This window comes from Pseudophryne corroboree, chromosome 4, assembly GCF_028390025.1.
Source record: "Pseudophryne corroboree isolate aPseCor3 chromosome 4, aPseCor3.hap2, whole genome shotgun sequence".
Classification (NCBI taxonomy): domain Eukaryota; kingdom Metazoa; phylum Chordata; class Amphibia; order Anura; family Myobatrachidae; genus Pseudophryne; species Pseudophryne corroboree.
In genome coordinates, this window is record NC_086447.1 from 944,217,587 (window position 1) to 944,243,124 (window position 25,538).

The following is a 25,538-nucleotide window of genomic DNA, read 5'->3' on the forward strand; positions in this document are numbered from 1 at the left end:
ACACAGTCCATCTGGCTCAATGTCTGATCTCAATGTACATGTCTAACACACGCGGCCCATCCGGCTCAATGTCTGATCTCAATGTACATGTCTAACACACGCGGCCCATCCGGCTCAATGTCTGATCTCAATGTACAGGTCTAACACACGCGGCCCATCCGGCTCAATGTCTGACCTCAATGTACAGGTCTAACACACGCGGCCCATCCGGCTCAATGTCTGACCTCAATGTACAGGTCTAACACACACACTGCCCATCCGGCTCAATGTCTGATCTCAATGTACAGGTCTAACACGCACAGTCCATCCGGCTCAATGTCTGATCTCAATGTACATGTCTAACACACGCGGCCCATCCGGCTCAATGTCTGACCTCAATGTACAGGTCTAACACACACAGTCCATCTGGCTCAATGTCTGATCTCAATGTACATGTCTAACACACGCGGCCCATCCGGCTCAATGTCTGATCTCAATGTACATGTCTAACACACGCGGCCCATCCGGCTCAATGTCTGACCACAATGTACAGGTCTAACACACACAGTCCATCCGGCTCAATGTCTGATCTCAATGTACATGTCTAACACACGCGGCCCATCCGGCTCAATGTCTGACCTCAATGTACAGGTCTAACACACACAGTCCATCCGGCTCAATGTCTGACCTCAATGTACAGGTCTAACACACGCACAGTCCATCCGGCTCAATGTCTGACCTCAATGTACAGGTCTAACACACACAGTCCATCCGGCTCAATGTCTGACCTCAATGTACAGGTCTAACACACGCACAGTCCATCCGGCTCAATGTCTGATCTCAATGTACATGTCTAACACACGCACAGTCCATCCGGCTCAATGTCTGACCTCAATGTACAGGTCTAACACACGCACAGTCCATCCGGCTCAATGTCTGACCTCAATGTACAGGTCTAACACGCGGCTCATCCGGCTCAATGTCTGACCTCAATGTACAGGTCTAACACACACACAGTCCATCCGGCTCAATGTCTGATCTCAATGTACATGTCTAACACACGCACAGTCCATCCGGCTCAATGTCTGATCTCAATGTACAGGTCTAACACACGGCCCATCCGGCTCAATGTCTGACCTCAATGTACAAGTCTAACACACGGCTCATCCGGCTTAATGTCTGACCTCAATGTACAGGTGTAACACACGGCTCATCCGGCTCACTGTCTGATTTTAATGATGTCCTTCTACACTAGATACCTAGTGGCTTGTAAGTCTACAGTACATGAGAGGGTATGTCAATATACACACCAGCATTGATGGATGCAACTAGGAACAGTTTTTCGGAAAAGAATGTGCTCATGAATATTAAACATTTTATATCATTAGCTCCTCAAAGAGAGACACAATGAAATGGAAGGGTCAGTAAGTTCGGAATGCCTGTGCGGAATCACTCGGAATAATGCCGGCCACACATTCCGATATAAGAACTCTCATTACTGGGCATGTTGGTAAATGAGGTTACGGTGACAGATAGCGGCCGGTCCTGGCCACAATAATAATTCCAGAGGTGGTCCAGCTGCCCAGAGGAACCAGGCTCGGTGTACTAATGTCCTTCACCATCACAGCGAAGCAGCGGCTCCCTGTAGCCATCGTTGTGTTCAGAAGGAGGAGTCTCTAATGTAGCCACGTGTTTTATGTTCCTCCAGTGTGAGCCGCTTTATGAAATGAAATATACATTCATTAGCTAGGGGGGTGTTGAGCGCAACCAGGTCCCGAGCGGGCTTGCTGTGCTGGCCACGCTGCAGGTTTGATAGCTCGCCACTTGTTCTATTCCCCCTTTTTGGGTATCGTAGACAGCTACGAGTGGGAATAGTCCCTGCTGGTCATCCGGCTACTTAGCATTCTGGATCCTGGCGTCGGTATTGTGACCGTCACATAACTGGATCCCCTACATCAGTGATGGCTAACCTTGACACTCCAGCTGTTGTTGAACTACACATCCCAGCATGCCCTGCTACAGTTTTGCTATTTGGCCATGCTAAAACTGATGCAGGGCATGCTGGGATGTGTAGTTCAACAACAGCTGGAGTGTCAAGGTTAGCCATCACTGCTCTACATAAACACAGGGCTCTGCGTAATACATGTTTACGTGACAATAGAATGGAGTCTTGTGTACATGTATGTAGTGTAATGTACCGCAGAGGATACACACTTACCTTTCCTGTGTCCAGCTGCTTCTGAAACTCTTCCATAGTCTCGGCAGTCACCATATGACTGGTTAGGTCACTCAGGGCCCTAGGAGACAATGGGGAAAGTCAGAGGCATCACAATAGGGTAACAAACGGGTTCTCAAAACGATCCCAGCCAACTGTCCGCCTAACCCTAAGCTGATGGATAACTCAGCTCATTTATACGGATCACCCACAAATACAGGGAATTAGACCTGTGAGCCTATCTGTGGCGCAGACCTGGTCACAGGTGAACGTTACCTGTTGTAGAGATTTGTGTGGATCTCCTCCAGCATATCCTGTAGTCTACGTTCGGCCTGCTCCTCTGTGATTATCACCTTCGCCCCAGTGTCACGCCGCACTGCTACAAACTGCTGATTTTTCATGTCGCGTGGTCCCACTTCAAGTCTGATTGGGACACCCTATAAAGCAACACAACGTATAATCAACTAACGCATACTTTTATGCTAATATAATACAATGCAAAGCGTTCTATGCAAAATCCAGACAGCGCTACCATCAGACACTTTACCACATTGTCATTTCAAATAGTAATGATTTTATCTTCTGCCAAGACACAGTACAAGGCTGGAGCAGGTTTCCCCATACACTACTGTATATCGTACTTGCCTACCTGACCCTCTCCATGAGGGAGAAAATGCTCTGTTCCTGGACTCTCCTGGTAATGTATGATTGCCGTCACCTGTGGTGAAACACCTTTCTTATCAATTACCTAGCTGACCACAGGTGATGGCAATCATACATTACCAGGTAAGTCCAGGAACAGAGCATTTTCTCCCTCATGGAGAGGGGCAGGTAGGTAAGTATGCTGTATATTCCATACTATTGTTTTCCAGATTTGGTTGACTTGTTTATTGTACAGATGTGACCCCTCACATCTAGCCCTAGTGCATGTTAAACAGCCCTTGTAGTCACGCCATGCTGAGCGTCTTATCGTGCGACTATTTCCACTACAATGCGTCTCAATCACAAAACGGTGCTTCACTTTTTCCACCTTTTGTTAGGTTACAGCCTTATTCCAAAATGGAATAAGTAAATATTTTCCCCTTAAAATTCTACAAACAATACCCCATAATGACAACATGAAAAGTTTTTTGTTTTTTTTAGATTTTTTTAAATTTATTAAAAATAAAAAAGAAATCAAATGTACATAAGTATTCACAGCCTCTGCCATGAAGCTCAAAATTGAGCTCAGGTGCATCCTGTTTCCATTGATCATCCTGGAGATGTTCCTACAGCTTAATTGGAGTCCACCTGTGGTAAATTCAGTTGATTGGACATGATTTGGAAAGGCGCACACCTGTCTATATAAGGTCCCACACCTGACAGCGCATGTCTGAGCACAAACCAAGCATGAAGTCAAAGGAATTCTCTGTAGACCTCCGAGACAGGATTGTCTCGAGGCACAAATCTAGGGAAGGGTAAAGAAAAATATCTGCTGCTTTGAAGGTCCCAATGAGCACAGTGGCCTCCATCATCCATAAATGGAAGAAGTTCGGAACCACCAGGACACTTCCTATAGCTGGCAGGCCGTCTAAATGGAGCGATCGGGGGAGAAAGGCCCTAGTCAGGGAGGTGACCAAGAACCCGATGGTCACTCTGTCAGAGATACAGCATTCCTCTGTGGAGAGAGAAGAACCTTCCAGAAGGACAACCATCTCTGCAGCAATCCACCAATCAGGCCTGTATGGTAGAGTGGCCAGACAGAAGCCACTCCTTAGTAAAAAGCACATGGCAGCCCACCTGGAGTTTACCAAAATGCACCCGAAGGACTCTCAGACCATGAGAAACAAAATACCCTGGTCTGATGAGACAAAGATTGAACTCCCATTTGCTACTTTATTAGTAAAGATCTACTTGGTAATTATTGCAGACCATTGCTACTTTTTTAGTAAAGATCTACTTGGTAATTATTGCAGACCATTGCACATTACATTGCATGTTTAGAAAATTGTGATAAGTGGATTAATATCTGTAGTGTGCAAAAACTTATAGTGACTGACTGGGGTTTAGAAACCTCACATTTGGTAGTTGATTAACACCTTTTGGTGGAGGGTTGCTGTGTGGGGGAGGGGGTTGTAATCAGAAAGGACATGTGTTTGTAGACTCATTTGCTCAGTATAGCATAGGACGCCAGGCCTATTAGGACGCTGCAGTGACTAGTATATGAAGTGGCTAGTTATCAAGTGGCAGCTAAAATCAATAGCAGTGTTATACCTGTGTGAAACCGAAGGAAAACAGAAGGCAAACAAGCTTACAAAATAACAGAAGGACGGCATTACACCCACAACACTCTGGAACTTTATGTGTGGCCTCTCCTCACCTCTACCATGAGAACACCAAGACCAGGCTTACCCCCTCTCTGGATGAGAACATCAAGTCTGCCCCTGGGCCTAACCATCAAGATGAACAGGGAACTGTGGGGGAAGAGCACCAGGACCAGGCTCAGCAGGGACATCCCCATTGCTTCTGAGTGTGCCCCCCACTTTCTCCTACCCACCCGTACTAAGATCTGATCAAAATAATGTTATCCCAATTCTACTTCTGCCACTAGTTACCTGCTATTGTGTCTTTTTTCTCTCTTCATTGCTCGCTTCCACCCCACCATGTGTTTTTCCTGTAATGTTTACCTCCACTGATTGCCACCTTTCCATTGTGCCCTACATGCAGGGTACATCATACTACTACATAAGCATCAGTCTTCCCATATATGAATTTGGGCCTTGTATGGCTCACCTCCCACAGTGTAACCTTCAAAGTGCGCATTACAGGAGGCATTATGCATGTAAGCGGCATTACAGGGGGCATTATGCATGTAAGCGGCATTACAGGGGGCATTATGCATGTAAGCGGCATTACAGGGGGCATTATGCGTTTAAGCGGCATTACAGGGGGCATTATGCGTGTAAGCAGGACTACAGGGGGCATTATGCGTGTAAGCGGCATTACAGGGGGCATTATGCGTGTAAGCGGCATTACAGGGGGCATTATGCGTGTAAGCGGCATTACAGGGGGCATTATGCGTGTAAGCGGCATTACAGGGGGCATTATGCGTGTAAGCGGCATTACAGGGGGCATTATGCGTGTAAGCGGCATTACAGGGGGCATTATGCGTGTAAGCGGCATTACAGGGGCATTATGCGTGTAAGCGGCATGACAGGGGGCATTATGCGTGTAAGCGGCATTACAGGGGGCATTATGCGTGTAAGCGGCATTACAGGGGGCATTATGCGTGTAAGCGGCATTACAGGGGGCATTATGCGTGTAAGCGGCATTACAGGGGGCATTATGCGTGTAAGCGGCATTACAGGGGGCATTATGCGTGTAAGCGGCATTAAAGAGGGCATTATACGTGTAAGCGTCATTACAGGGGGCATTATGCGTGTAAGCGGCATTACAGGAAGCATTATGCGTGTAAGCAGGACTACAGGGGGCATTATGCGTGTAAGCGGCATTACAGGGGGCATTATGCGTGTAAGCGGCATTACAGGGGGCATTATGCGTGTAAGCGGCATTACAGGGGGCATTATGCGTGTAAGCGGCATTACAGGGGGCATTATGCGTGTAAGGGGCATTACAGGGGCATTATGCGTGTAAGCGGCATTACAGGGGGCATTATGCGTGTAAGCGGCATTACAGGGGGTATTATGCGTGTAAGCGGCATTACAGGGGGCATTATGTGTATAAGCGGCATTTCAGGGGGCATTATGCGTGTAAGCAGCACTACAGAGGGCATTATGAGTATAAGCGGCACTACAGGGGGCATTATGCGTGTAAGCGGCACTACAGGGGGCATTATGAGTATAAGCGGCACTACAGGGGGCATTATGCGTGTAAGCGGCATTACAGGGGGCATTATGCGTGTAAGCGGCATTACAGGGGGCATTATGAGTATAAGCGGCATTACAGGGGGCATTATGAGTATAAGCGGCATTACAGGGGGCTTATGAGTATAAGCGGCATTACAGGGGGCATTATGCGTGTAAGCAGCACTATAGGGGGCATTATGAGTATAAGCAGCACTACAGGGGGCATTATGTGTATAAGCGGCATTACAGGGGGCATTATGAGTATAAGCGGCATTACAGGGGGCATTATGCGTGTAAGCAGCACTATAGGGGGCATTATGAGTATAAACGGCATTACAGGGAGCATTATGCGTGTAAGCGGCACTACAGGGGGCATTATGAGCATAAGCAGCATTACAGGGGGCATTATGCGTGTAAGCAGCACTACAGGGGGCATTATGCATGTAAGCGGCTCTACAGGGGGCATTATGCGTGTAAGCGGCATTACAGGGGGCATTATGCGTATAAGCGGCACTACAGGGGGCATTATGCTTATAAGCGGCACTACAGGGGGCATTATGAGTATAAGCAGCATTACAGGGGGCATTATGAGTATAAGCAGCATTACAGGGGGCATTATGAGTATAAGCGGCACTACAGGGGGCATTATGTGTATAAGCGGCACTACAGGGGGCATTATGAGTATAAACGGCACTACAGGGGGCATTATGAGTATAAGCAGCATTACAGGGGGCATTATGTGTATAAGCGGCACTACAGGGGGCATTATGCATGTAAGTGGCACTACAGGGGGCATTATGAGTATAAGCAGCACTACAGGGGGCATTATTAGTATAAACAGCACTACAGGGGGCATTATGAGTATAAGCAGCATTACAGGGGGCATTATGCGTGTAAGTGGCACTACAGGGAGCATTATACGTGTAAGCTGTACTAAAATGGCATGGAGGTGCACAAAATGTATAATTACGCCACTGCATGTATAGTGTTTCCCAGAAGTGCCGGGAACGCTGGAGCCACCAGGAGCAGATGCAGAAAGCTGCACCTTTTGCCATAACACCCCTGGCAACAAGTAAATAGAAGCCTTACTGTGGGTCATATTTTTAGGGGGCATTTTTGTGTGTGGGACATAAAATGGTGTTAGTGGCATAACTGTGTGTGGCATAATATATAATAGGCATCACGTCTATGGCATAATGTGTCATGGGCATTAGGGTGTGTGGCATAATGTGTCATGGGCATTAGGGTGTGTGGCATAATGTGTCATGGGCATTAGGGTGTGTGGCATAATGTGTCATGGGCATTAGGGTGTGTGGCATAATGTGTCATTTGCATTAGGGTGTGTGGCATAATGTGTCATTTGCATTAGGGTGTGTGGCATAATGTGTCATGGGCATTACGGTGTGTGGCATAATATGTAATAGGCATTACAGTGTAGCATAATGTGTAATGGGCATTAGGGTGTGTGGCATAATGTGTAATGGGCATTACAGTGTTTGGCATAATGTGTAATGGGCATTACGGTGTTTGGCATAATGTGTAATGGGCATTACAGTGTTTGGCATAATGTGTAATGGGCATTACGGTGTTTGGCATAATGTGTAATGGGCATTACAGTGTTTGGCATAATGTGTAATGGGCATTACAGTGTTTGGCATAATGTGTAATGGGCATTACAGTGTTTGGCATAATGTGTAATGGGCATTACGGTGTTTGGCATAATGTGTAATGGGCATTACAGTGTTTGGCATAATGTGTAATGGGCATTACAGTGTTTGGCATAATGTGTAATGGGCATTACAGTGTTTGGCATAATGTGTAATGGGCATTACAGTGTTTGGCATAATGTGTAATGGGCATTACAGTGTTTGGCATAATGTGTAATGGGCATTACAGTGTTTGGCATAATGTGTAATGGGCATTACAGTGTTTGGCATAATGTGTAATGGGCATTACAGTGTTTGGCATAATGTGTAATGGGCATTACAGTGTTTGGCATAATGTGTAATGGGCATTACAGTGTTTGGCATAATGTGTAATGGGCATTACGGTGTTTGGCATAATGTGTAGAAGGCATTAAGTTTTGTGTGACCACGCCCCCTCATGACACGACCACACCCATTTTTACTATCAGTACCACTAAGAAAAAAATTCTTATTGCACCACTGTAACCACCTACCACCCCCAATGTTCCCTGTGGAACCCCTATGAGCTGTGAAGAACAAATGAGAACTGCATTTCCTGCGGACGATGGAACAAAAAAACAAAGGATTATACCCGGAGGTGGACAAATCTTTTAACAACGTAAAATAAAAACCACAATTGAACCTATATATAAATCTTTCTATTAGGACCTTAGCATGGCTTGTGTAGGATTTCTTCTGTATAAGAGGCAGATGCAAGCAGAGAGCTCAGCGAGTGCTAATATCTAACCAGGAGAAGTTATGCATGTTAATCAGTCACACAAAGTGCTAGCAATTGCTGTTTATATTTCACCACTTTTATAGCCGATTATAACCGGATGAGGAAACGCCAATCACAATAACAAAATTACGTCTAATGATCCTTCTAGAGACACAAATATTTTCGAAAGTGTTTGGCAGCACGCAAAGAGGTGACATGAGAGCGCACGAACCCTGGAGGTCAGCACCAGGTAACTCACCTTCAGCTCCCAATGGTTGAACTTCCAGCCAGGGGAGTAGTTGTCACGCAGATCAGCGCGAGCCCGGACGTTTACGCTCAAGAGACGCTTTAGGTACTGGTTGCACTTCTGGAGCAGAGCGTCCTTGTCTGTCTCTGACAGAGTGTTTGTGATGCCGCACGGAATCACTATAACCTGCAGGAGAATAATGTACACCATAGTTATAGGACTACATAACAGAGTCTTCTCCTGCGGCTTACAGGAAAATGCCACACGCTACGGAGAAAAGACAAGTGCTCAAAACGTCTCTAAATTTCATCTTAAAGAAGAAACTCCACAGAAAACTTTTTCAATTATCTTCAAATTTATAAAAAATTAAATAAAAACAAAACAGGTTTAAACAAATCAAAATATGTTTCATATTGTAGATTTCTCAGAATAGCCCCTGTTACTTTGATGACAGCTTTGCACACTCTTGGCATTCTCTCAATCAGCGTCATGGGGTAGTCTCATGGAATGAGACAGATGTGTAATGTGGGGAGGTAGGAGGCACTAGGGTGACAGATCTGTAATGTGGGGAGGTAGGAGGCACTAGGGTGACAGATATGTAAGGTGGGAAGTAAGGTAGGAGGCACTAGGGTGACAGATCTGTAATGTGGAAAGGTAGGAGGCACTAGGGTGACTTATCTGTAATGTGGGAAGGGAGGTAGGAGGCACTAGGGTTTTATGTGGGATGGGGGTAGGAGGCACTAGGGTGACAGATCTGTAAGGTGGGGAGGAAGGTAGGAGGCACTAGGGTGACAGATCTGTAATGTGGGAAGGGAGGTAGGAGGCACTAGGGTGTTATGAGGGAAGGAAGGTCTTCGTCAGCAGGTAGTGGGACAGAACTGGGGTCAGGGACTGTTTCTATGGACCATAGAAGTTATAGGACACGGGACGTGGCCGCACTCGGAGATCTGCTGCATTAGGTCAGTATGGGGCTATGGATGATATAGAGTACAGCAGAGAAGTTATAGGACACGGGACGTGGCCGCGCTCGGAGATCTGCTGCATTAGGTCAGTATGGGGCTATGGATGATACGGAGGACAGCAGAGAGGTTATAGGACACGGGATGTGGCCGCGCTCGTACATCTGCTGCATTAGGTCAGTATGGGGCTATGGATGATATAGAGGACAGCAGAGAGGTTATAGGACACGGGACGTGGCCGCGCTCGGAGATCTGCTGCATTAGGTCAGTATGGGGCTATGGATGATATAGAGTACAGCAGAGAAGTTATAGGACACGGGACGTGGCCGCGCTCGGAGATCTGCTGCATTAGGTCAGTATGGGGCTATGGATGATATAGAGTACAGCAGAGAAGTTATAGGACACGGGACGTGGCTGCGCTCGTACATCTGCTGCATTAGGTCAGTATGGGGCTATGGATGATACGGAGGACAGCAGAGAGGTTATAGGACACGGGATGTGGCTGCGCTCGTACATCTGCTGCATTAGGTCAGTATGGGGCTATGGATGATACGGAGGACAGCAGAGAGGTTATAGGACACGGGATGTGGCTGCGCTCGTACATCTGCTGCATTAGGTCAGTATGGGGTTATGGATGATATAGAGGACAGCAGAGAGGTTATAGGACACGGGATGTGGCCGCGCTCGTACATCTGCTGCATTAGGTCAGTATGGGGGCTATGGATGATACGGAGGCCAGCAGAGAAGTTATAGGACACGGGATGTGGCTGCGCTCGTACATCTGCTGCATTAGGTCAGTATGGGGTTATGGATGATATAGAGGACAGCAGAGAGGTTATAGGACACGGGATGTGGCCGCGCTCGTACATCTGCTGCATTAGGTCAGTATGGGGCTATGGATGATACGGAGGACAGCAGAGAGGTTATAGGACACGGGATGTGACAGCGCTCGGAGATCTGCTGCATTAGGTCAGTATGGGGCTATGGATGATATAGAGGACAGCAGAGAGGTTATAGGACACGGGATGTGCCCGCGCTCGGAGATCTGCTGCATTAGGGGCAGTACGGATGGTGTAATGGTAGTACGGATGGTGTAATGGTTAGCATTACTGCCTCACAGCACTGAGGTCATGGGTTCGATTCCCACCATGGCCCTAACTGTGTGGAGTTTGTATATTCTCCCCGTACTTGCGTGGGTTTCCTCCGGGTACTCCGGTTTCCTCCCACAATCCAAAAATATACTGGTAGGTTAATTGGCTTCCAACAAAAATGAACCCTAGCGTGAATGTGTCTGTGTGTACATGTGATAGGGAATATAGACTGTAAGCTCCACTGGGGCAGGGACTGATGTGAATGGGCAAAATATTCTCTGTACAGCGCTGCGGAATATGTGTGCGCTATATAAATAACTGGTAATAAATAAATAAATTAGGTCAGTATGGGGCTAATGATGATACGGAGGCCAGCAGAGAAGTTATAGGACACGGGATGTGGCTGCGCTCGTACATCTGCTGCATTAGGTCAGTATGAGGCTATGGATGATATAGAGGACAGCAGAGAGGTTATAGGACACGGGATGTGGCCGCGCTCGTATATCTGCTGCATTAGGTCAGTATGGGGCTATGGATGATATAGAGGACAGCAGAAGACATACGGCTATATTATTTTCTTGAGGACGTTCGCCGTATATTATTCCACCCCACAGAGAATAGAGAGGACCTACCTGCACACAGGCCACTCGCGGGGGGAGCACTAAACCCATATTGTCTCCATGAACCATGGTCATTACACCGATCGTCCGGGTGGTGAGACCCCAGGAGTTCTGGAAGGCGTATTGTTTTTCACCCGGTTTTTTAGGATCCTCAAATACTATCTCAAACATCTTTGAAAAATTTTGGCCAAGATGATGAGACGTTGCACCCTGCAAACACGACGAGAAGTCAGAATATATCATATAAGCGTGGGTAATGGCCCCATGTTGGAAGGGATCCGGTCTGAAGGTCGACAATGTTTAGGTCGACCACTATAGGTCAACAGTCACTAGGTCGACATGGATGGAAGGTCGACAGGGTTTCTAGGTCGACATGTGCTAGGTAGACAGGTCTAAAGGTCGACATGAGTTTTTCACATTTTCTTTCTTTTATTGAATTTTTTCATACTTAACGATCCACGTGGACTACGATTGGAACGGTAATCTGTGCCGAGCGAAGCGGTAGCGGAGCGAAGGCACCATGCCCGAAGCATGGCGAGCGAAGCGAGCCATGCGAGGGGACGCGGTGCACTAACTGGGGATCCCGGTTACACTACGAAGAAACCGACACCAAAATAACATTAAAAACTCATGTCGACCTTTTGACCTGTCGACCTATAACACGTCGACCTAAAGACCCTGTCGACCTAGTTACTGTCGACCTAGACATTGTCGACCTATTTACTGTCGACTTTCAAAACCACACACATCATTACACCCAGGAGCCTGAGCCCCGCGGCTCCCTACGTGTACATACTTACACACTGTCAGCATAGTGTTCCTGCACTGTACTGAGGACCTCTGCTGGAGAGCTGGGGGAGTGCCATAGGGGGTAATCATTACACCCAGGAGCCAGAGCCCCGTGGCTCCCTACGTGTACATACTTACACACTGTCAGCATAGTGTTCCTGCACTGTACTGAGGACCTCTGCTGGAGAGCTTGGGGGGTGACATAGGGGGTAATCATTACACCCAGGAGCCTGATCCCCGCGGCTCCCTACATGTACATACTTACACACTGTCAGCATAGTGTTCCTGCACTGTACTGAGGACCTCTGCTGGAGAGCTGGGGGAGTAACATAGGGGGTAATCATTACACCCAGGAGCCTGATCCCCGCGGCTCCCTACGTGTACATAATTACACACTGTCAGCATAGTGTTCCTGCACTGTACTGAGGACCTCTGCTGGAGAGCTGGGGGAGTGACATAGGGGGTAATCATTACACCCAGGAGCCTGATCCCCGCGGCTCCCTACATGTACATACTTACACACTGTCAGCATAGTGTTCCTGCACTGTACTGAGGACCTCTGCTGGAGAGCTGGGGGAGTGACATAGGGGGTAATCATTACACCCAGGAGCCTGATCCCCGCGGCTCCCTACATGTACATACTTACACACTGTCAGCATAGTGTTCCTGCACTGTACTGAGGACCTCTGCTGGAGAGCTGGGGGAGTGACATAGGGGGTAATCATTACACCCAGGAGCATGATTTCCGTGGCTCCCTACGTGTACATACTTACACACTCTCAGCATAGTGTTCCTGCACTGTACTGAGGACCTCTGCTGGAGAGCTGGGGGAGTGCCATAGGGGGTAATCATTACACCCAGGAGCCAGAGCCCCGTGGCTCCCTACGTGTACATACAAGCTGCATGAAACGACCTGTGTCTCAAGACTACATAAAATGCTAATGTAAAACAAGTCACTGCTGCATGAATACATGTGATACGGTGACTCCCTCAGTCACAGCGCGTCTATGGTAAGATCACCCACGCTGTCCTGTATATCTGCCCCGTGTCCAGCCAGTAAGTTACATTATTATAGTATATCAATCTATACTCATAGCATTTTATTTTTTCTCTACTAAACCGAGCGTAGTGTACCAATGATACACCTGTATTCCTGATTACCAGTAGGGGGCACTGTCACGCTCACCCCGGCTTCCATGCCACGTTGCCAGACTGCACCAGGCCCAACAATGAGCTGGCTTCCTCTGTCACAGGACCTGCGGAGGAGCGCGCCGGACGCACAAGAGGCGCTTCCCAGCTGTACATAAACCGCAACTGCGCACCTTTACACAATTCCAGTCATTTGCACTAGTCGTGAGTAATTTCCATTCTCACAAAGCAATCATCCTACTAAACATGTAAAATGGTGATTTCCTTCATATGCTGACCTGTATGGCTCTGCCGCTGGCAGATATAAAGGCTTCCACAGTGGTCGTATAATCGCCGCCAGCAAATTTCTCTTTCTCCGTCTTCTTTCCTTTTACTACAGGAATCGCCAGGAGCTCCTCATAGACACTGGCATAGAAATCCAGGATCTGCAGGACCTGCAGCGATACACAGTACAATACATTGCATGGCATTCCCTGGAAAAGGCGTCCATTTAAAGGCAAAACATTTCCGCCACTTAGAGTATGTCTTTACCTATAAGTCAATAAATAACTTTCAGAGGACGATATGCGGGTAAGTTGTAGGAGTTAATATAGTGAATTAATCACATGAATAGGAAGATTGCGGGAGAGTGATGCTGTGGTGGGGGAGGGGTATCAACACCAGATTCAGCAAATGGTGCACCCAACGTTACTGTGCTCTAGATAATTAGCAGCTTCTGCAACCTCCGGTGTAATACAGAGCCAGGGCTTGTAAGATTCTCCTAGACTGAGGCCGCATAATGCTCACTCGCTGGTCTAACGCCAGAGAGCGCAGGATTTACATGTCCCTCAGTCACGTCTGCTATATCCAGGCTAAGGGATAATCATATCCAACTTCTGCCTTTTATTATTATCCTTTATTTATATGGCGCCACAAGGGATCCGCAGCGCCCAGTTACAGAGGAAACAAACAAGCAAAACATGAAAACAGTGACTTACAGTTCAATACACTATAGGACAAGTACAGGGTATATAACATAGCTGCGTCATTAAACAGCACTGACATAAGTATCAGGGCGGCAGAAACCGAGGGACTTGGTGACATCAAAGGGGGTATTGAAAAGAAGATAAGTTAAGTAAGAGTGTTGAGGGCCCTGCTCGTGAGAGCTAACATTCTAAGGGCAGGGGCGGACAGACAGGGGTGACACAGATGGGGTAGACGGTGAGCGTGGAACAGAGGGTTAGGATGAGATTTGGCTGGGTTTGGTGAAGAAGTGGGTCTTGAGAGCCCGTTTGAAGTTTTGCAGAGAGGTGGAGAGTCTGAGGGAGAGAGGTAGGGAATTCCAGAGAAGTGGTGCAGCACGTGAGAAATCTTGGAGGTAGGAGTGGGAGGAAGTAATCCGTAGGCTGGAGAGTTGGCGTGCCTTAGCGGAGTGAAGAGGACGGGTGGGAGTGTAAAGCGAGATAAGGTCAGAGATGTAGATGGGAGAGGAGTGGGTGAGGGATTTGTTAGTGAGTGTGAGAGAGGCTTGAAATGGATTCTGGAAGGGAAGGGGAGACAGTGAAGGGCTTGTAGGGGAGGTGGATGTAGTGCGTTTGGTGAGGAAGATGAGCCGGACAGCAGCATTGAGGATAGATTGGAGTGGAGAGAGGTATGTGTCAGGGAGGCCAGTCAGGAGGAGATTACAGTAGTCCAGTCTGGAGATGACCAGTGAGTGGATGAGGGTCTTCGTGGTATCCTGGGTGAGAAAGAGTCTGAACCTGGAAATATTATTGAGATGAAAATGACAGGTTTGTGATAGGTACCGGATGTGTGCCATTCAGCCTTGCTGCCCTCCTGCCAACATCAAATGCCCTCCCCCGCCAATATCACCCTACTACAGAGAGATGAGAGACAGTATTATGGAAATACTCTGTGAATTATACATCACTATATTTACCAGACCATGATATTATAGCTCCCCGGCTGGATGCATTATCAGATGCATGTTATGTCTGCCTGAGGAAAGTGCTCTACAGCTTTGGATATTCTTCTATATTACAACCACGTGCTCCAGCCTAACCTCAGTTACTCGCTCCGTACAGGAGGCACTGCGTTTATCTAGATTCCGTCATTAGTGGGGTGACACCTCCGTTACTTGCTCTGTACAGGAGGCGCTGCGTTTATCTATATGCCGTCATTAGTGGGGTGAAACCTCTGTTACTCGCTCCATACAGGAGGCGCTGCGTTTATCTATATGCCGTCATTAGTGGGGTGACATCTCTGTTACTCGCTCCGTACAGGAGGCGCTGCGTTTATCTATATGACGTTATTAGTGGGGTGACACCTCTGTTACTCGCTCCAAACAGGAGGCGCTGCGTTTATCTATATTCCGTCATTAGTGGGGTGACACCTCTGTTACTCGCTCCGTACAGGAGGCGCTGCGTTTATCTATATTCCGTCATTAGTGGGGTGACACCTCTGTTACTCGCTCCGTACAGGAGGCGCTGCGTTTATCTATATGCCGTCATTAGTGGGGTGACACCTCTGTTACTCGCTCCGTACAGGAGGCGCTGCGTTTATCTATATTCCGTCATTAGTGGGGTGACACCTCTGTTACTCGCTCTGTACAGGAGGCGCTGCGTTTATCTAGATTCCGTCATTAGTGGGGCGACACCTCCGTTACTCGCTCCGTACAGGAGGCGCTGCGTTTATCTAGATTACGTCATTAGTGTGGTGAAACCTCCGTTACTCGCTCCGTACAGGAGGCGCTGCGTTTATCTATATGCCGTCATTAGTGGGGTGACACCTCTGTTACTCGCTCCATACAGGAGGCGCTGCGTTTATCCATATTCCGTCATTAGTGGGGTGACACCTCTGTTACTCGCTCCGTACAGGAGGCGCTGCGTTTATCCATATTCCGTCATTAGTGGGGTGACAGGAAATAAATAAAAGCAAAACTGGAAATATGAAGTAATACTAACACCTCTTACTATCAGAGATGAAGCGACGCTGCGTATATTACCCCCCTATAGGAAGGAGACATGAGATGTGCGGGGGTTACATCAGGACACGTGGCATCTGGAGAATGGGGATATGGCGCCATCTGCTGGAGAAATGACTCTCTCCAAGGTTTTCTTAGAATTCCCAGGAACCAGAGACACTAATAGTGTTAATAGCCAAAGGCGCAGTTTTTTTTGTAGTTATTACTACAGGATTTAAAGCCGGGATGGGGAACCTTCGGCCCTCCATCTGTTGTTGAACTACACATCCCAGCATGCCCTGCAACAGTTTTAACATGACCAAACAGCAAAATTGTAGAAAGGCATGCTGGTATGTGTAGTTCAACAACAGCTGGAGGGCGAAGGTTCCCCATCATTGATTTAAAGTGACAATCTTTTAAAATAGGAAAAACTAGGTTCTCTTCTCCACTGAAAAATAAGTCACTTTAAATCTTTAAATCTTGTTGTTGTAAAATCTGCACTTTTAACAAATAGGGACCTTCATATTACATCTGGTCATAATTAATAGTCTGCATTTCAGTGTCAGCCTCACAGTGCACTGTACAACACACAGCCTCAGGGTGCGCTGTACAATACACAGCCTCAGGGTGCGCTGTACAACACACAGCCTCAGGGTGCGCTGTACAATACACAGCCTCACGGTGCGCTGTACAACACACAGCCTCAGGGTGCGCTGTACAATACACAGCCTCACGGTGCGCTGTACAACACACAGCCTCAGGGTGCGCTGTACAACACACAGCCTCACGAGCCTCGGGGTGCGCTGTACAACACACAGCCTCACGAGCCTCGGGGTGCGCTGTACAACACACAGCCTCGGGGTGCGCTGTACAACACACAGCCTCGGGGTGCGCTGTACAACACACAGCCTCAGGGTGCGCTGTACAACACACAGCCTCAGGGTGCGCTGTACAACACACAGCCTCAGGGTGCGCTGTACAACACACAGCCTCAGGGTGCGCTGTACAACACACAGCCTCAGGGCGCGCTGTACAACACACAGCCTCAGGGTGCGCTGTACAACACACAGCCTCAGGGTGCGCTGTACAATACACAGGCTCAGGGTGCGCTGTACAACACACAGCCCCAGGGTGCGCTGCACAACACACAGCCTCAGGGAGCGCTGCACAATACACAGCCTCAGGGTGCGCTGTACAATACACAGCCTCAGGGTGCGCTGTACAATACACAGGCTCAGGGTGCGCTGTACAATACACAGGCACAGGGTGCACAGTACAATACACAGGCTCAGGGTGCACAGTACAACACACAGGCAAAGGGTGCACAGTACAATACACAGGCTCAGGGTGCACAGTACAATACACAGGCTCAGGGTGCGCTGTACTATACACAGGCTCAGGGTGCACTGTACAATACACAGGCACAGGGTGCACAGTACAATACACAGGCTCAGGGTGCACAGTACAATACACAGGCAAAGGGTGCACAGTACAATACACAGGCTCAGGGTGCACAGTACAATACACAGGCTCAGGGTGCGCTGTACTATACACAGGCTCAGGGTGCACTGTACAATACACAGGCTCAGGGTGCACTGTACAATACACAGCCTCAGGGTGCACTGTACAATACACAGCCTCAGGGTGCGCTGTACAATACACAGGCTCAGGGTGCGCTGTACAATACACAGGCTCAGGGTGCGCTGTACAATACACAGGCTCAGGGTGCGCTGTACAATACACAGCCTCGGGGTGCGCTGTACAATACACAGCCTCAGGGTGCGCTGTACAATACACAGCCTCAGGGTGCGCTGTACAATACACAGCCTCAGGGTGCGCTGTACAATACACAGGCTCAGGGTGCGCTGTACAATACACAGGCTCAGGGTGCGCTGTACAATACACAGCCTCGGGGTGCGCTGTACAATACACAGCCTCAGGGTGCGCTGTACAATACACAGGCTCAGGGTGCACAGTACAATACACAGCCTCAGGGTGCGCTGTACAACACACAGCCTCAGGGTGCGCTGTACAACACACAGCCTCAGGGTGCGCTGTACAATACACAGCCTCAGGGTGCGCTGTACAATACACAGCCTCAGGGTGCGCTGTACAATACACAGGCTCAGGGTGCACTGTACAATACACAGGTTCAGGGTGCACAGTACAATACACAGCCTCAGGGTGCGCTGTACAATACACAGCCTCAGAGTGCGCTGTACAATACACAGGCTCAGGATGCCCTGTACAATACACAGCCTCAGGGTGCGCTGTACGATACACAGCCTCAGGGTGCGCTGTACAATACACAGGCTCAGGGTGCGCTGTACAATACACAGGCTCAGGGTGCACAGTACAATACACAGGCTCAGGGTGCGCTGTACAATACACAGGCTCAGGGTGCGCAGTACAACACACAGGCTCAGGGTGCGCTGTACAACACACAGGCTCAGGGTGCGCTGTACAACACACAGGCTCAGGGTGCGGTGTACAACACACAGCCTCAGGGTGCGCTGTACAACACACAGGCTCAGGGTGCGCTGTACAATACACAGGCTCAGGGTGCGCTGTACAATACACAGGCTCAGGGTGCACTGTACAATACACAGCCTCACGGTGCCCTGTACAATACAGAGCCTCAGGGTGCGCTGTACAATACACAGCCTCAGGTTGCGCTGTACAATACACAGCCTCAGGATGCGCTGTACAATACACAGCCTCAGGGTGCGCTGTACAATACACAGCCTCAGGGTGCACTGTACAACACACAGCCTCACAGTGCACTGTACAACACACAGCCTCAGCGTGCACTGTACAACACACAGCCTCAGCGTGCACAGTACAATACACAGCCTCAGGGTGCGCTGTACAATACACAGCCTCAGGGTGCACAGTACAATACACAGCCTCAGGGTGCGCTGTACAATACACAGCCTCAGGGTGCGCTGTACAACACACAGCCTCAGGGTGCGCTGTACAACACACAGCCTCAGGGTGCGCTGTACAACACACAGCCTCAGGGTGCGCTGTACAATACACAGGCTCAGGGTGCGCTGTACAACACACAGCCCCAGGGTGCGCTGCACAACACACAGCCTCAGGGAGCGCTGCACAATACACAGCCTCAGGGTGCGCTGTACAATACACAGCCTCAGGGTGCGCTGTACAATACACAGGCTCAGGGTGCGCTGTACAATACACAGGCACAGGGTGCACAGTACAATACACAGGCTCAGGGTGCACAGTACAATACACAGGCAAAGGGTGCACAGTACAATACACAGGCTCAGGGTGCACAGTACAATACACAGGCTCAGGGTGCGCTGTACTATACACAGGCTCAGGGTGCACTGTACAATACACAGGCACAGGGTGCACAGTACAATACACAGGCTCAGGGTGCACAGTACAATACACAGGCAAAGGGTGCACAGTACAATACACAGGCTCAGGGTGCACAGTACAATACACAGGCTCAGGGTGCGCTGTACTATACACAGGCTCAGGGTGCACTGTACAATACACAGGCTCAGGGTGCACTGTACAATACACAGCCTCAGGGTGCACTGTACAATACACAGCCTCAGGGTGCGCTGTACAATACACAGGCTCAGGGTGCGCTGTACAATACACTGGCTCAGGGTGCGCTGTACAATACACAGCCTCAGGGTGCGCTGTACAATACACAGGCTCAGGGTGCGCTGTACAATACACAGCCTCGGGGTGCGCTGTACAATACACAGCCTCAGGGTGCGCTGTACAATACACAGCCTCAGGGTGCGCTGTACAATACACAGCCTCAGGGTGCGCTGTACAATACACAGCCTCAGGGTGCGCTGTACAATACACAGGCTCAGGGTGCGCTGTACAATACACAGCCTCGGGGTGCGCTGTACAATACACAGCCTCAGGGTGCGCTGTACAATACACAGGCTCAGGGTGCACAGTACAATACACAGCCTCAGGGTGCGCTGTACAATACACAGCCTCAGGGTGCGCTGTACAACACACAGCCTCAGGGTGCGCTGTACAATACACAGCCTCAGGGTGCGCTGTACAATACACAGCCTCAGGGTGCGCTGTACAATACACAGGCTCAGGGTGCACTGTACAATACACAGGTTCAGGGTGCACAGTACAATACACAGCCTCAGGGTGCGCTGTACAATACACAGCCTCAGGGTGCGCTGTACAATACACAGGCTCAGGATGCCCTGTACAATACACAGCCTCAGGGTGCGCTGTACGATACACAGCCTCAGGGTGCGCTGTACAATACACAGGCTCAGGGTGCGCTGTACAATACACAGGCTCAGGGTGCACAGTACAATACACAGGCTCAGGGTGCGCTGTACAATACACAGGCTCAGGGTGCGCAGTACAACACACAGGCTCAGGGTGCGCTGTACAACACACAGGCTCAGGGTGCGCTGTACAACACACAGGCTCAGGGTGCGGTGTACAACACACAGCCTCAGGGTGCGCTGTACAACACACAGGCTCAGGGTGCGCTGTACAATACACAGGCTCAGGGTGCGCTGTACAATACACAGGCTCAGGGTGCACTGTACAATACACAGCCTCACGGTGCCCTGTACAATACAGAGCCTCAGGGTGCGCTGTACAATACACAGCCTCAGGTTGCGCTGTACAATACACAGCCTCAGGATGCGCTGTACAATACACAGCCTCAGGGTGCGCTGTACAATACACAGCCTCAGGGTGCACTGTACAACACACAGCCTCACAGTGCACTGTACAACACACAGCCTCAGCGTGCACTGTACAACACACAGCCTCAGCGTGCACAGTACAATACACAGCCTCAGGGTGCGCTGTACAATACACAGCCTCAGGGTGCACAGTACAATACACAGCCTCAGGGTGCGCTGTACAATACACAGCCTCAGGGTGCGCTGTACAACACACAGCCTCAGGGTGCGCTGTACAACACACAGCCTCAGGGTGCGCTGTACAACACACATCCTCAGGGTGCGCTGTACAATACACAGCCTCAGGGTGCGCTGTACAATACACAGCCTCAGCGTGCACTGTACAACACACAGGCTCAGCGTGCGCTGTACAATACACAGCCTCAGGGTGCGCTGTACAATACACAGCCTCAGGGTGCGCTGTACAATACACAGGCTCAGGGTGCCCTGTACAATACACAGGCTCAGGGTGCACTGTACAATACACAGGCTAAGGGTGCACAGTACAATACACAGGCTCAGGGTGCGCTGTATAATACACAGGCTCAGGGTGCGCTGTACAATACACAGGCTCAGGGTGCGCTGTACAACACACAGCCCCAGGGTGCGCTGTACAATACACAGCCTCAGGGTGCGCTGTACAATACACAGCCTCAGGGTGCGCTGTACAATACACAGCCTCAGGGTGCGCTGTACAATACACAGCCTCAGGATGCGCTGTACAATACACAGCCTCAGGGTGCGCTGTACAATACACAGGCTCAGGGTGCGCTGTACAATACACAGGCTCAGGGTGCCCTGTACAATACACAGGCTCAGGGTGCACAGTACAATACACAGGTTCAGGGTGCACAGTACAATACACAGGCTCAGGGTGCGCTGTACAATACACAGCCTCAGGGTGCGCTGTACAATACACATCCTCAGGGTGCGCTGTACAATACACAGGCTCAGGGTGCGCAGTACAATACACAGCCTCAGGGTGCGCTGTACAATACACAGCGTCAGGGTGCACAGTACAATACACAGGCTCAGGGTGCGCTGTACAATACACAGCCTCAGGGTGCGCAGTACAATACACAGCCTCACAGTTCACTGTACAATACACAGCCTCAGGGTGCGCTGTACAATACACAGCCTCAGGGTGCGCTGTACAATACACAGCCTCAGGGTGCGCTGTACAATACACAGCCTCAGGGTGCGCTGTACAATACACAGCCTCAGGATGCACTGTACAACACACAGCCTCAGGGTGCACTGTACAATACACAGCCTCAGGGTGCGCTGTACAATACACAGCCTCAGGGTGCGCTGTACAATACACAGGCTCAGGGTGCGCAGTACAATACACAGCCTCAGGGTGCGCTGTACACTACACAGCCTCAGGGTGCGCTGTACAATACACAGCCTCAGGGTGCGCGGTACAATACACAGCCTCAGGGTGCGCTGTACAATACACAGCCTCAGGGTGCGCTGTACAATACACAGCCTCAGGGTGCGCTGTACAATACACAGGCTCAGGGTGCGCTGTACAATACACAGCCTCGGAGTGCGCTGTACAATACACAGCCTCGGGGTGCGCTGTACAATACACAGGCTCAGGGTGCGCTGTACAATACACAGCCTCAGGGTGCGCTGTACAATACACAGCCTCAGGGTGCGCTGTACAATACACAGCCTCAGGGTGCGCTGTACAATACACAGCCTCAGGATGCACTGTACAATACACAGGCTCAGGGTGCACTGTACAATACACAGGTTCAGGGTGCACAGTACAATACACAGGCTCAGGGTGCGCTGTACAATACACAGCCTCAGGGTGCGCTGTACAATACACAGCCTCAGGGTGCGCTGTACAATACACAGCCTCAGGGTGCGCTGTACAATACACAGCCTCAGGGTGCGCAGTACAATACACAGCCTCAGGGTGCGCAGTACAATACACAGCCTCACAGTGCACTGTACAATACACAGCCTCAGGGTGCGCTGTACAATACACAGCCTCAGGGTGCGCTGTACAATACACAGCCTCAGGGTGCGCTGTACAATACACAGCCTCAGGGTGCGCTGTACAATACACAGCCTCAGGGTGCGCTGTACAATACACAGCCTCAGGGTGCGCTGTACAATACACAGCCTCAGGGTGCGCTGTACAATACACAGCCTCAGGATGCACTGTACAACACACAGCCTCAGGGTGCACTGTACAACACACAGCCTCAGGGTGCGCTGTACAATACACAGCCTCAGGGTGCGCTGTACAATACACAGCCTCAGGGTGCGCTGTACAATACACAGCCTCAGGGTGCGCTGTACAATACACAGCCTCACAGTGCGCTGTACAATACACAGCCTCAGGGTGCGCTGTACAATACACAGCTTCAGGGTGCGCTGTACAATACACAGGCTCAGGATGCCCTGTACAATACACAGCCTCAGGGTGCGCTGTACGATACACAGCCTCAGGGTGCGCTGTACAATACACAGGCTCAGGGTGCGCTGTACAATACACAGGCTCAGGGTGCACAGTACAATACACAGGCTCAGGGTGCGCTGTACAATACACAGGCTCAGGGTGCGCAGTACAACACACAGGCTCAGGGTGCGCTGTACAACACACAGGCTCAGGGTGCGCTGTACAACACACAGGCTCAGGGTGCGGTGTACAACACACAGCCTCAGGGTGCGCTGTACAACACACAGGCTCAGGGTGCGCTGTACAATACACAGGCTCAGGGTGCGCTGTACAATACACAGGCTCAGGGTGCACTGTACAATACACAGCCTCACGGTGCCCTGTACAATACAGAGCCTCAGGGTGCGCTGTACAATACACAGCCTCAGGTTGCGCTGTACAATACACAGCCTCAGGATGCGCTGTACAATACACAGCCTCAGGGTGCGCTGTACAATACACAGCCTCAGGGTGCACTGTACAACACACAGCCTCACAGTGCACTGTACAACACACAGCCTCAGCGTGCACTGTACAACACACAGCCTCAGCGTGCACAGTACAATACACAGCCTCAGGGTGCGCTGTACAATACACAGCCTCAGGGTGCACAGTACAATACACAGCCTCAGGGTGCGCTGTACAATACACAGCCTCAGGGTGCGCTGTACAACACACAGCCTCAGGGTGCGCTGTACAACACACAGCCTCAGGGTGTGCTGTACAACACACATCCTCAGGGTGCGCTGTACAATACACAGCCTCAGGGTGCGCTGTACAATACACAGCCTCAGCGTGCACTGTACAACACACAGGCTCAGCGTGCGCTGTACAATACACAGCCTCAGGGTGCGCTGTACAATACACAGCCTCAGGGTGCGCTGTACAATACACAGGCTCAGGGTGCCCTGTACAATACACAGGCTCAGGGTGCACTGTACAATACACAGGCTAAGGGTGCACAGTACAATACACAGGCTCAGGGTGCGCTGTATAATACACAGGCTCAGGGTGCGCTGTACAATACACAGGCTCAGGGTGCGCTGTACAACACACAGCCCCAGGGTGCGCTGTACAATACACAGCCTCAGGGTGCGCTGTACAATACACAGCCTCAGGGTGCGCTGTACAATACACAGCCTCAGGGTGCGCTGTACAATACACAGCCTCAGGATGCGCTGTACAATACACAGCCTCAGGGTGCGCTGTACAATACACAGGCTCAGGGTGCGCTGTACAATACACAGGCTCAGGGTGCCCTGTACAATACACAGGCTCAGGGTGCACTGTACAATACACAGGCTAAGGGTGCACAGTACAATACACAGGCTCAGGGTGCGCTGTATAATACACAGGCTCAGGGTGCACTGTACAATACACAGGCTCAGGGTGCACAGTACAATACACAGGCTCAGGGTGCGCTGTATAATACACAGGCTCAGGGTGCGCTGTACAATACACAGGCTCAGGGTGCGCTGTACAACACACAGCCCCAGGGTGCGCTGTACAACACACAGCCTCAGGGTGCGCTGTACAATACACAGCCTCAGGGTGCGCTGTACAATACACAGCCTCAGGATGCACTGTACAATACACAGCCTCAGGGTGCGCTGTACAATACACAGCCTCAGGGTGCGCTGTACAATACACAGGCTCAGGGTGCCCTGTACAATACACAGGCTCAGGGTGCACTGTACAATACACAGGCTATGGGTGCACAGTACAATACACAGGCTCAGGGTGCGCTGTATAATACACAGGCTCAGGGTGCGCTGTACAATACACAGGCTCAGGGTGCGCTGTACAACACACAGCCGCAGGGTGCGCTGTACAATACACAGCCTCAGGGTGCGCTGTACAATACACAGCCTCAGGGTGCGCTGTACAATACACAGCCTCAGGGTGCGCTGTACAATACACAGCCTCAGGGTGCGCTGTACAATACACAGCCTCAGGGTGCGCTGTACAACACACAGCCTCAGGGTGCGCTGTACAATACACAGCCTCAGGGTGCGCTGTACAATACACAGCCTCAGGGTGCGCTGTACAACACACAGCCTCAGGGTGCGCTGTACAACACACAGCCTCAGGGTGCGCTGTACAACACACAGCCTCAGGGTGCGCTGTACAAAA

General features: G+C 50.1%; 1 protein-coding gene across 5 annotated transcripts in view; it reads right to left on the minus strand.

The window, feature by feature from the left end:
• The window catches only part of EPRS1 (glutamyl-prolyl-tRNA synthetase 1), a 362,185-nt gene that overhangs the window by 66,232 nt on the left and 270,415 nt on the right, over positions 1-25,538 (minus strand). For all 5 annotated transcript variants that reach the window (XM_063919127.1, XM_063919126.1, XM_063919129.1 and 2 more), the window contains 5 exons: positions 13,576-13,731; positions 11,372-11,569; positions 8,702-8,875; positions 2,471-2,631; positions 2,198-2,276 (listed from right to left, as the gene is read on the minus strand). In XM_063919127.1, the coding sequence (XP_063775197.1) occupies positions 2,198-2,276; positions 2,471-2,631; positions 8,702-8,875; positions 11,372-11,569; positions 13,576-13,731 (768 nt within the window). The remainder of the gene's footprint in view (positions 1-2,197; positions 2,277-2,470; positions 2,632-8,701; positions 8,876-11,371; positions 11,570-13,575; positions 13,732-25,538) is intronic.